General features: G+C 36.7%; 1 protein-coding gene across 1 annotated transcript; it reads right to left on the minus strand.

The window, feature by feature from the left end:
* Window positions 1–5,237: 5,237 nt before the first annotated feature.
* Window positions 5,238–7,293, minus strand: LOC113650804 (ribonuclease P protein subunit p25-like protein). The gene has a single exon (XM_027159344.2). The coding sequence runs from the start codon at window positions 6,455–6,457 to the stop codon at window positions 5,768–5,770; it is 690 nt and encodes a 229-aa protein (XP_027015145.1). The 5' UTR covers window positions 6,458–7,293; the 3' UTR covers window positions 5,238–5,767.
* Window positions 7,294–13,397: the final 6,104 nt, after the last annotated feature.

A 13,397-nucleotide genomic window follows, 5' to 3' on the forward strand; every position in this document is an offset into this window, starting at 1 on the left:
ATACTTTCTATAAAGGCCATATCTGTTTTTAAAAGATCTTTAAAGCTCAGAACTTTAAAGAACTCAAAACTCCCCAGGAGTCCATATCGGTTCAGACCCCAACGCTGACAGCTTAAAAAAAATACAGAAAAACGGATAACGGCAGAAAACATATTAATGCTCGTCTTCCCTAAACGTTGGGTACTCAGGTATACAGGTTAGTGGAAGATATTATGGTGTGCGCATGCGTAGTGCACATTCAGGAATGGGTGGCACGTGGAAGCAGACGCTCGAGTTGCCAGTTTTGCCATTTTCGTGCCTATATGAAAACGGGTGGTATTTTCACAATTTACAGGAACTAAGCGAAAAGCACGACTGAACGGAAACAATACATGTTTTTATTATTACCGTGTTTGAGGGGGAAAAGGATATAAATATGAAACAATTTGCACAACGATGATCCTTTCACACGTGGAATTTAATTTAAAAACGCATATAAATTATTAATGATTCATTCACTGCGTTTTTTAACTGTATAAGAAGCAATTTAGCTCATATTCTTGCTTATGTTATAGCCACAATGAACTGTCATTCCTCTACCACATTTCAATGACATCAACATGCAGAAAACAGAAGAAGAAAACAAACAAATTAATTTATCATCAATTATCCAAAGATCAATGATTCACTTGTATTTATTAGCATCTCGGCTACAACGGACATTTTCCCCACAAGACCACCAGAGGGCAACCTTGTGCATATGTTTTCTTTAATTTACTTTTCTGTGCATAACATTTTTGTCTTACGGTTTATTGTTTCCTTTGCACTCTAAGCAATATTTACGAATATACGATAATATCTAAATATATAAATGAAATAGTATGTATTTTAAAATAAATATAGATTTTTTTAAACAAATGATTTCTTTTATTATACTTTTAAAATACCTTTTAAAGAAGGAGTAAAATAAATATAGATTTTTTTAAACAAAAGATTTCTTTTATTATACTTTTAAAATACCTTTAAAGAAGGAGTAAAATGCCTTACGGTGTGTGTGTGTGTGTGTGTGTGTGTGTGTGTGTGTGTGTGTGTGTGTGTGTGTGTGTGTGTGTGTGTGTGTGTGTGTGTGTGTGTGTGAAACCCATACATATAAATATATAAACATCTTTGAACTATGTAGTGAAATAATTTATTATTATTATTATTATTATTATTATTATTATTATTATTATTATTATTATTATTATGAGTTGGGTGCTGTATTAGGTGCTGTATGTCACTTGTTACTTCAGTCTTTTTACCACCAGATGGCAGCAGTGAGAAGGAATTTTGTAATTGAAGTAACAGCGCTGATATTTATTTATTGCAATATAGCTAAATATGGTAGATAATATTATCTTATTAGTCCATAATTGATTATTCGATCAGTATATTATTTATACCAAATTAATGCTTTAACTGCAAACATGTTCGAGTTTCAGTAAGACTCTCAGACTAAAGGTGATGTCAAAAACATCATAGCTCCCTCACATTTTCTTAATCAACACACTTAATAAAGGGATTTGTTGGGAACACTTTCTATAAAGGCCATATCTGTTTTTAAAGGAGTCCAGGAGTAAATTTAATACATTATACATAACACATTGTCAATATCAAAGTAACTCAGTTACAGAGTTTTATTATATTACATACACACTCAGGCCTATTACCTATTGTGTACATTCCCCTCATTATAAATACAACCTATATGTTTTAACCCACTGTAACATGCAACTTGTTTACATGCATCATTTAACAGAAACTAAGATATTTATAAACATATTCTAGCAAAAGACTGTATAATAACCTATAAGCTACTTGTTAAATAGGATATAATTTTAAAATGACTATTAAACCTCCAGCATTTAAAATATTACTTTCTCTACAATGGTATCAAATCTATAATTCCATTCTAAGTACGAAATAAAACACTGAATAATAAACCGTTGACTAAACTGCAGATGCTATAAACAGACTATTTAAACTGGAATTGAGTTTTTCTGCAATGAGCTTTATATTGTGTTCCAAACATAATTTAAAGGCGCAATAAACATTGCGATAAAGTGCAATGCATCTTCATGAACACTTATAACAAAATGTATTATACTTGCAAATATGCTTAATATCTTATGAACATATTCATAGCTTGTTATAAATATTGCCTTTATGAAATATCTTAACAAATTGCTTTCCGGTGATAAGTTTAAGAGGTTGCATTAAAGATAAACTCATTGTCTAAACATTCATTTACATCAATTCACCTCGGTGCTTATTTCTCCAGTGAAGTCATTAGTCAATTAGTTTTAGCCTCTAAAAGGAGAACGCTGTATTCTGTTAGAAAGAGAAAGGGAGGAAATAAGAGAGAGAGAGAGAGAGAGAGAGAGAGAGAGAGAGAGAGAGAGAGAGAGAGAGAGAGAGAGAGAATGAAAGTGAAAAATGGCCCTCTAGGCCTGTCCTGGTGAGGGAGTGAGAGAGAACAGTGCCTTGAGCAGTCAAACACTGGCTGTAAACATCAGCCCAGTAAATATTCAATTTAAAGGATTTTCAGATAAGAGAGTCTGAAAAATTGAGGCAGTGGCCATTCTTCTAGATAAGAAAAGACTGCACCATCTGGAAGGAGGAAGATAGCGAACTTCCACACTATCCCAGAGCCCTCAGTCCCAGCCACTAAAGAAAGAGAGGGAGAGACAGCGAGCACAGAGAGGGAAAGAGAGAGAGAGAGAGAGAGAGAGAGAGAGACAAAAAAGTGTACTTACTGTTATCAGAGGGTCACCTGAATTTATTTTCATCCGTGGAAAGGCCATGGAAAGATTGGCTCTGCAAACATTAAATACAAAAGAATCGCTCATAGGTATGACTCTTCTTCGTCTTCTTCTTCTTCTTTTTCTTCTTCTTCTTCTTCTTCTTCTTCTTCTTCTTCTTCTTCTTCTTCTTCTTCTTCTTCTTCTTCTTTCACACCTCACACATGACTTTACAGTCACAACCATCAAAGCTTCTTGAAAATGTTTCATGTTGTCTGAGTCCTTTTATAATATCTTCAATGCCATACAGCTCACACAAAACCATCTCATAACAGGAGGGCATGTATAAAAACAAAATAAAATTTGAAAGTTTAAAATTAAAATATTATTAATCTCTAAAATCTTCCCCTAATGATCAAGCCTGAGGTGACGGTGATGAGGAAAAACTTCCTGAGAAACATCGAGAGGAACCAAACTACTCATTTTGATGAAACTGTACAGGAAATAATGTAAATGTAAATAATTTTCTTTGTACAACAGTTTGTAGTCGAGTGGAATTGTGTAACCAAGATCTAATTACAGACTTAACACTAATTCCTTCCTGCAGAAGTCTTCAAATGTTCACCGATGAAGACCTGAGCACAAAGCTGACTGACGCAACAGTGGTTCAAAGACGGAGTGACAGACGTCCCCATACACAGCAATCCCATTAGTGTTGTATAGTAAGAACATTTGGGTGCAAAATTTATAGGACAAATGTTAGGACGCAATAAATTAATGCTTGTTTTTAGAACAATACCTTAATTTTCATGAACAACAAATATGGCACGGTAAACAAATAATTTATTTAAAGTATTTGTTTTGATAAGTTTGCATCTAAATGTCATGTGTAAATAGTTTATACTCAAACTGATTAAACCACCTGTTTCCATCTTCTGAGCAGATTGTGTTTTTTTTTTTTTTTTTTTTTTTTTGTAGTCATTTAAAATAAAAAGATCATTATCTTACTTAGAAACTATGGGGTATATAAACTTTTGCATCAGGGTCTAGAATTCAGGTGCTTTGAAAGAAATATTTGCTCTTTTTATTTTTTAATATTTAAACAATGCACTAAATGCATTAAGATATCAGGATAATTTTCTGTACAGTATTTACAGACAGTATTTTCGTACAGAATTAGCTTCACAATTCACCGCCATCACTTCTTTAACAATGACATTGTGCAAGGCTCCTAATTCATATTATCTGATATTCCTGGTGTTTTGTCTCCTTATATTATCTAACTTTCAACGTAAACAAACAGGTCTTTTGTGTTTGGGACAAATTTAACATAATCAGTATCATTCTTAAAAAATTAGTTATATATATATATTTAAACACCTTAGTACCTTCTCCACCTATGAAAATGATTCATTTGCTGTGTGAATTAAATAATCTCAAGTCTACTGTTTACTTCTTTTCTAATCACATCTCCACTCATTCTACTCATTGCTCGCCAGATATACCAGCTGATATAAGGTATGTGAGATAGAAACTGAGGCCTATATACAGTATATATAGTGTGCTGGATGAAAGCTGTTAAGTCAGCGATAAACACTCACAGATAACCTTTAGCACGTCCTCACAACTGGAAAGTTTGTTCCGTTCGAGTTTTTTTAGCAACTGCAATCACTTCACAATCCTAACCCTTGGTTCAGCAGAGCACTTTCTTTCTCTCCTCCGAACTGAACAGGGAGGTTAATTGTATGTCTACTGAAGACAATAGAACCTCGGGAAACCATTAAAGACCACTCAAATACCACTCAGTGTTTCTAAGAATTGCTTTGTATTTCATCCACAGGCCAATGCAACCCTGTAATGAGACTGCAAGGACGCTGGCAAAATTGAATCCTTTTCGTTGCTATGTATTATACAAATCCATTACATGGGTGTGAGCGATAAATTAAATGCATTAAGTGATCTTTAAGCCTCAGAGATTTTCATTACGATCATAAGAAATATCCTCAGGTTACATTTCAAAAAATGTATTATAAAGTCACTCATGGTTCAAGAACTTCACTCGGATGAGATGCCCTGTAGACACACTGTCATCTTTGTCCTATAATGATGGATGTCCTATCTTAACACCCTGTATCTACTGTATAACCACTGCAGAAAAGTCAGTTCGGAGAGCATGTAGGCTTTGATCTGCACCAGGAAACTTTAGATTTGATAGTGATCAAAAAATCGATTGTCAAAAAAAATTGTTTAGTCAGTGAGATTTGGTCAACTTAATAATGAGAGGTGTGACTAATTTATATACATTATATTATATATATATATTATTCCTATATGTCACTTTTTTATTTCTGTCTTTCACCCTAGGCACCATAAACACCAGATTATCAAATCTTTGTAGAAAACAAACACACACAAATATCTGTATTTTTTTCCAATATGAACAGTAAAACTTATTTATTTGCTTGACTTCATCATTTATTGTCTTAATGGAAACAAATCATTCTGTTTTTTTTTAATTTAATACAGTATTCTTTTGTATGTCTGTGATTATGACAAAGTGAACTCACAGACCACTCATTCAGTTATTTTAATCTAATGCTTTTTTTTCCCCTGGTGGTAAAATCCGCTCACCTTGTGATGAAGAGTTACACTTTTATGCAAAAGAGTTTGTGCTAATTAAGTATGAGTATACGTGTTTAATTACAACGGAGAAAACTTTTCACACTACTCACATCCATAGAAACATTAAGCACCGGCAGTGAAAAATGGAGAGAGAAGTGGTGGTACCATACGGTGGCAAAACGTGCAAGTGTACATGTATACTGTAATAGAAATGAGCAGATAAACTTATCCAGTTCAGCTGAAGGCTTGATTTCCATTTGTCATTTCAGTCAAAAGCACAGTCTGTAAACATTATAACAAACAGCAAACAAACTACCTTCAGATTTCCTCTGCAAAAGCTTTGCAGTCTCAGCAAGTGGTTCTGACATCCCCATTAGCCAGAATGGTTAATTTATAGAGATTCCACCTTGAGGGCAAAATCTTTTTGACTGCGTTTCACTCTGTATGACATTGTAGTCAAACTGCCTCTTTCCTGCGTCACTACACACTGCATCACTATCTTGTCTTTCCTCCCAGAGCACGCTCTGCATCTCAGGGGGCTGATATCCTGGCTCAAGGGGGTTCAGCGGGTCCTTGGAGAGAAGGATACTGATAGATGGCACAGTCCTGTGGACGGTCATTTTGGCACCGCCTCCTTCCTGACTCTCCCACAGCTCCCGAATACCTTTATAGCGCAGTTTAGTCAGCTGGTGGAGTCCACCCACTTTTCTCTTCATTATCTCTACACAAGTGATGGTTTTGGTGACAGCCCGACCCGACCCAGTGAACACCACCTGTCTCAGTCCGACCTGTTCGCTGTTTCCTTCCTTGCACTGCATCCGTGCCATAGCAAAGCCCATCAGGTTGCGGATCTTGCTGCCTTCTTTAACACGCATCTCCAAAACGCCTGGGAGCAGCCCAGGAAATGGGCATGGGCTATCCTCCTCTGTCCGAAACACCCTCTTAAAGCCAGCTGCAAGACCTTGATTCAGAACTGGACTGTGAGAGGTCAGGACAGGAGGTGCTGTGGTGTGATGAGTGGCAGTTGTCTCACCCAGGAAGGGTACATGATCATCTTTCACAATGTTCAGATCCATAAGCGCACTTATGTATCCTCAGGAGCTTTAACCAGACAAGCTGAGTCTCTGAAACAATTCCAGCTATAAACTCTTCGAGCATGCTGCAATTATTCCCACATTTCGGATTTTTTTTTCAGTTACACACAATCCAACCAGCACGCTGATGTTTCGATTGGTAAAACAATTTCTCTCTCCTAGTTTTACTTAATCTAGTTTTACATAATTTATCATAAGCATTTTTTGTTTATGTTCAAAAACATTAAAATGTCACCTAATCAATTAGCTGCCCAATAAAGACTATCTAAAACTGCTTGTCAATTAGTTCTGACAAACAATGACAAATTAAACAGCAAATTCATGCAGAAATTATTTCCAAAATCTTAATGTAATGCTGCAAATGTCCTCTGTCTTCAAACTGAAAGACATTACCTCTTCTTTAGAGTCCTGAAGATTTCCCATAAACAAATTTCATGACGCAATCTTCCGATGAACTTTATAAACTCTCCTCTTGTGTGTTTCTTCTTTCTTCAAACCTGGAGGCTTATAGGATATTAGTCATCATTAGGGAAAATAACTCAAATAAAATGTTCATCAAGATGTACTGTAACTTTACTCTTCTGTAGTGCCCTCTGATCCTCTTTGCTATCCTGACTTCTTTTCTCCTTGCTTGAAACCATGAAGCAGCACCTCTGATGGAAATATTGCTTTTTTTCTCAGTCTTCTGGCAGCTTCAGGCTTGGTTGGGACATGCACCGCATTCTCTTAAGGTTTTTTCAAGTGACAAAGTCAGCACTCCAGTCCCTTTCAAAGATGCAGAGAGGAGCAGCACTGGTACATAAATGCGAGTGGGGGGAGAGTCTGTACGAGTTAGTGGGGAATAGGCAAGGGGGTGGCTCAAGACTGAAATATTTCATCCTCCTTAAAGGTACAGGAGCCTCCTTTGAATGACAAAATTTCTCCCTTCACTAGCTAATTCACATTGGCTGAAAGTAGGTGGAAGTCTATTCCTTTAAGACCAAAGGCACAGGTTTAAGCAACTTGTTTCAATCTGTTTAGAGGACGTTCCAGTGCATGTGCTCAATGTACATGACTCATTAACCTGCAACTCTGAAATAGGGAGTCAGTCAAGCTTGTAAAAGTGCAATTTCAGCGGGTGTAGCAATGAATGAAATTATCTCACTTCTAATTGAAAACATCCTTCACGCTCCTGCTGAAAGTCATGGGCATTAAATTGCACTGTACTTAGCCTTTTTTTTCTTGTAGATGTATTTGCACTTTACTATTAACATAATGTTAATGTTTTTAGCATTGAGATGACCTCCTTGGGAAAGTTGGCAGTGAACAAGACTGATTCTTATACAGTATAAAAAAGCTATCTAGGGATTTCTAACAACGGGTCTCACTGAATTGTTGGACCAAATGGTGGCATATATTTTCGGGTACTTTGCAGGAATTGTTCAAATTATTTATTGCAATTATTATATATTAGTGCAAGCATGCCAACCACCACCAACACCACAACTAACAACAACAACAACATGAGAAGCAACAATAAATTGATGTCACCAAAAAAAAGAAAAAAAGGGTCAGAAGGACTGACGGAACAATCCAAGGGGAGAAGAAAAAAAGCCCGTCTGAGATGGAAGCTATCCTGCTGGGTCGTAGTTTTTGGGCGGAATCATTCTGCCACAACCGAGGATGGAAGGAGACATGATATGCATGATAGCTTCAAATGAAAGGGGTTTGATAAATAATGAAGACAAAAGACAGAAAAAGACGATAACTAAACAATACAAATGACAACAATACAAATGACGACACTTAACAATGACTAAACATAACAAAGGGTAAACGTAACTAATGATTCCGCGCTGCCATCGGCAACGCGGCTCACTTAAATATAAAAGACAATGATGACACAATATGGATCAGGTGTAGAGACAGGGAGGAGCAGACGAAGGCGGGGCACACACGTGACTAGGAAGATAAACAAAGGCACGTGGCCAAAAGTCCGGGCTGAGTCCTGACAATTACATTATATTATATTATATTATTCATTCATTCATTTTCTACTGCTTTATCCGAACTACCTCGGGTCACGGGGAGCCTGTGCCTATCTCAGGCGTCATCGGTCATCAAGGCAGGATACACCCTGGACGGAGTGCCAACCCATCGCAGGGCACACACACACACTCTCATTCACTCACGCAATCACACACTACGGACAATTTTTCCAGAGATGCCAATCAACCTACCATGCATGTCTTTGGACCGGGGGAGGAAACCGGAGTACCCGGAGGAAACCCCCGAGGCACGGGGAGAACATGCAAACTCCGCACACACAAGGCGGAGGCGGGAATCGAACCCCGACCCTGGAGGTGTGAGGCGAACGTGCTACCCACTAAGCCACCGTGCCCCCCCTTATATTATATTATATTATATTATATTATATTATATTATAAAAAAGATCGTTTCATTAGGAAATGCAGCTTTGTTGCGGAATAAATATTTTTTTTTAAACAACCAGTTACTGTGACTAGGTACTGTAATCTGCTACAAGATACAAAGTATCATGTTTGGTACTTCTCACTATGGTGTATTATTTTAGCTCCATTTTTGTATTGGTACTGTTGTTACATTTACGGCATTTGGCAGACGCCATCATATTATATTTATATCATTGTTATACAACTAAATAATTGAGGGTTACTCAAGAGTGTTGCTCAAGAGCCCAAAAGTGGCAGCTTAGAGCAGTGGTCCCCAACCCCCGTGCCAAATGGTACCGGGCCGCAGAAAAGAACATTAAATTATTTCCATTTTATTCACCGTGGTGTATTTCTCTCGGGTTTGTGCGACTTTACATGGACGAGAGGTTAACTGGGAGCTGAGAGACGTCACCTAAAGCCGCACCAATACCGCACATGTGCAAAATATCATGATATCAGGCCGGGTTTAGGTGACGTCTGGATCTGAGCGGCTGCAAGCGGCAGTGGCGTTGTAGCTTTGGGGGAGAGAAGGTGTGTATCGCTCTTCTCTCTGTTAACCGCTACTTTCTCATGTTTAACAGTGCTTGGTGTACGTGTATATTGTGTTTGCTCAAATTTAACCCACAAATTAGCAAAAATGAGTACGAAACAGACGTCGTTAGAAAGTTAGGAACTCTGGCGGTGTTCTGGATTAAAGTCATGGCGGAATACCCTGAGGTGTCACCACAGCACTTAAATCCCTATTGCCATTTCCGACATCCTACAGTATCTGTGTGAAGTGGGGTTTTCTGCAGTCACAGCAACCAAAACAAAACAACGGAATAAACTGGACATAAGCAACACACTTCGGGTGTCATTGTCTCCTATTACCCCAGATGGAACCGTCTCGTTGCAAAGAAACAAGCTTAGGGTTCTCATTGATTTACATTGTAGTGAGTTAAAAAGGCATGTTTAAATAGAATTAAATTAAAATGATTAATTTTAATTTAATTGTATAGCCGCCGCCACCAACCCCCCACCCCCAGCGGGCCGCGGTAAAATGATCAAACATTGACCGGTCTGTGGCGAAAAAAGGTTGGAGACCACTGGCTTAGAGGACTTGGGATTCAAACTCACAACCTTCTGATCAGTTATTTGTCTTAACCACTGAGCTTAGTTCCCCTTCTCAACATCCTGACTGATTTTGCTGTTTCGGCTGATTTGGTACATCATTTGCATTTAATGACATCTACAAAACTCTGTAAAAGGAAAAATGCACACAGGGCTACTAAACTACTACACAAACAAACAAACAAACAAAAAAACAATGAGTGGAAGTTAATTAGTCACACATAAGAAAACGGTCTGACATGACATACTACACTTCCTGATATAGTGCAAATGATTTAATTAGATGCAATAAGATCTTCAGATAAGGAGAATTAGAGAATGCATCAATTAGAGAAACTGGTATTTTGAAATTTAAAATTGTTAAAAGTGCTGGAAATGTGGGATCTAAAAAGTTATTTTGAAAAAATAACTTTAAATATTCTTTCCCTAATAAGTGAGATAGTAAATGTGTTAAATCTTCCACCAGCTGAGGTATTAATTTACAGTTTACAGCTCTTTTTTTATGGACAACAGCTCACCCTCTGCTTGTATAATTTCTTTGTTCGTAATTGAATCATTAGCTTTATTTATTTTATAATTTAGGCCTATATCATAAAGCTGCACAACTGTTTTTCACAAAATGTTCTGGATGTTACTTTTAGTCCCCGAACCTAGTGAACTAGTAATAGAATAGGTTTAAAATGTGGGTATACAGTATGTAATAAAAACAATTTACAAATCAGTAAATGAGGCTTTGAAAATTTTGAGAATTTGAACATTTTAATTTATTTAAGTTTTTTTTTTTATGCCTTATATCGTGGTAAAGACTATTCTGGGAGTAAAGGAGGACTGCATGCTGGATGCGATGCCACATTTTTACAACACACACATACACACACACATGCACACACTAGCAGTACAGAAGATTGGAGAGAACTTAAAAACCTAGAGTAAACCCACATGGGGAGATTTTAATCCTCCACAAAGACAGTAACCCAATCTCAGGATCTCAGGATCGAACCAGCTTCTATGAGATGTGCTGCTTTCTGTTGATTCAAATAATATAAAAAAATAAATAAATACAATTCGGTCTCTCTCTCTCTCTCTCTCTCTCTCTCTCTCTCTCTCTCTCTCTCTCTCTCTCTCTCACATCACACTTTCTTAATCAGTTATCTTGTTAAAAACTGACTCATGGTTCTGTCTTGTTGTCATGACATTTCTTACAGTTTAAGTAGTGTTGTGGAAGTTTTGAGGTTCGAGAGAATTAAAGCATAAAATATCACACCTATAGGCACGGTATAAAGAGTATAAAGGTTTCACGGTTTATTGCGTTCAGCTTTGCAGAAGGACCCAACACTCTACGTGTAAAATCAGAAAGGAAGGGCCCCGATTATTGATAACATCAGGATTTTATAGACAGGAAAAAAATGAAACAGGACATGTAAAACCAAAACATCATCCACCATTGGCTTGGAAGCATCGCCTGCTCATCTTCTGACCAAACTAATCCCATGGGAACAGAAAAGGTCTCACGGGGAAGGTCTGATTAAAAGCAGTTTTATGAAGAAACAATTGCAATCTCTAGTCACAATAACTACCAGAAATGGGAAGTACAGAAGCCTAGAAGGACAAATTCATGTGAACATCTCTAAAGTAAAAATTTCCACTACAGTAGACTTTTTTTTAAGTCATGACAGTATATTAGCCACGTACATCTGTGTTCTCTGTTTGGGACTGTTACTTCATGGCTCTACCTGCACAGACGGTTATACTCTCTAGGGGACAGCTGGCTTAGTCAGCCTAGGTGATGGACAGGTAAGTAAATGTGTAAAGGCAGGCCAATCAGTCTGAAACAATGAGCTGTCTCAGTGAAAGAGAAAGAAAGAGAGAGAGAGAGAGAGAGAGAGAGAGAGAGAGAGAGAGAGAGAGAGAGAGAGAGAGAGAGAGAGAGAGAGAGAGAGAATAGAGTTTACTACATTTTCTATTTTCAGCTTGTTACTAAATATAGTCCATTTGGTAGATGAATAAAGAGTGATTTAATTCCTCAGGTATTTTCAAGAATTTTATAGTATAATATAAGAATAAATAATGTCAAATAATATTGCAGAATCTGTGTATAAAATTCTGACAAATAACAAGTATTCTTGTCACTTTGTGGTGTTTTGTGACTGTATACTGATCAGCACTATATTATTTTATGTAGCTGTCTTGTAGCGTTCTGCGTTGTCTGTAGGTTGCACACAAGCATTTTATGTCAGTGGTTTAAATTTTTCATTTTAGCTCTTAATTCTTTGTTGTTTTATGCAGATCTGTGTCTGGATGTAACACCAGGGTTGTAGAAGGAACACTGTGTCATTTCACCGTGTATTGCTTCAGCTATATATGGTGGAAACGACAATAAAAGCTTCTTGACTTGATTAAAATTGATTTGTAGCTTGTATGTTAAAGCAAATAAAGAAAACCACTGGAAAAATCTTAGCAGGAATATCCGAATATTCACAATAGCAGGTTTTGTGACTTTTTTCAGTATGGGTTGCAGGACAGGATTTATGAATATCAGCTAATTCTTTGTCTCTGGGACAGCATTTGTTTTGTAACTCTAGCATTTAATTAGAAAATTAAACAATTCCCAATTTATTCATTTTTCCTATCTGTTAAAGATTAAACATATTTCTTTGTTGTATTTATTTAGTATTTGAATAAAGTGACCTGTTTTTTTGTAGAATCAAATAAATAAATAAATAAATAAATACATAAATTTTTTAATTATATATATATATATATATATATATATATATATATATATATATATATATATATATATATATATATATATATATATATATATAATGGTGGCATGTATAGAGTGCTGTCTCACCCAACAGTGTGAAATCTGACATAAGTGGTCAGTTGGGTTGAGATCTGATACCTGTGAAGGTCATATGATTTCCATAATTTTCCCCCACAAGAAACTAACAACTATAACAACCCCTCGTACACTGTAGATGGAGGCAGAGTCATCCTCGAATAGATTCTCTCATCAGGACAGAAATATTTCATCACAGACAAAATGTGATCAGAACCAAACCGTTCCAGCAAGAAATAAATGATCTTAGATTTTACTTTAATTGCGCATCCATCTGTAGAGAGTGAAATAAATGTGTACAGGACTTTTAAGGCTTTGCTTGAACTCAGATATTTGCCCTTGCTTCTGAACTAAGAGGAGGTCCCAAAAGATAGCAATATTACATTGAGTTTGGATCAAATGGTTTCGAAAATCCCAGTGTGCCAACAGATTTATAGTGTCAGACCCCCTGATACAGAGCCAGATGCTATTTTTGTCGTAAAAAAAAACAAATTGGGAGGGGCATCAAAATTTATAC

This window comes from Tachysurus fulvidraco, chromosome 13 (genome assembly GCF_022655615.1).
Source record: "Tachysurus fulvidraco isolate hzauxx_2018 chromosome 13, HZAU_PFXX_2.0, whole genome shotgun sequence".
Lineage (NCBI taxonomy): Eukaryota > Metazoa > Chordata > Actinopteri > Siluriformes > Bagridae > Tachysurus > Tachysurus fulvidraco.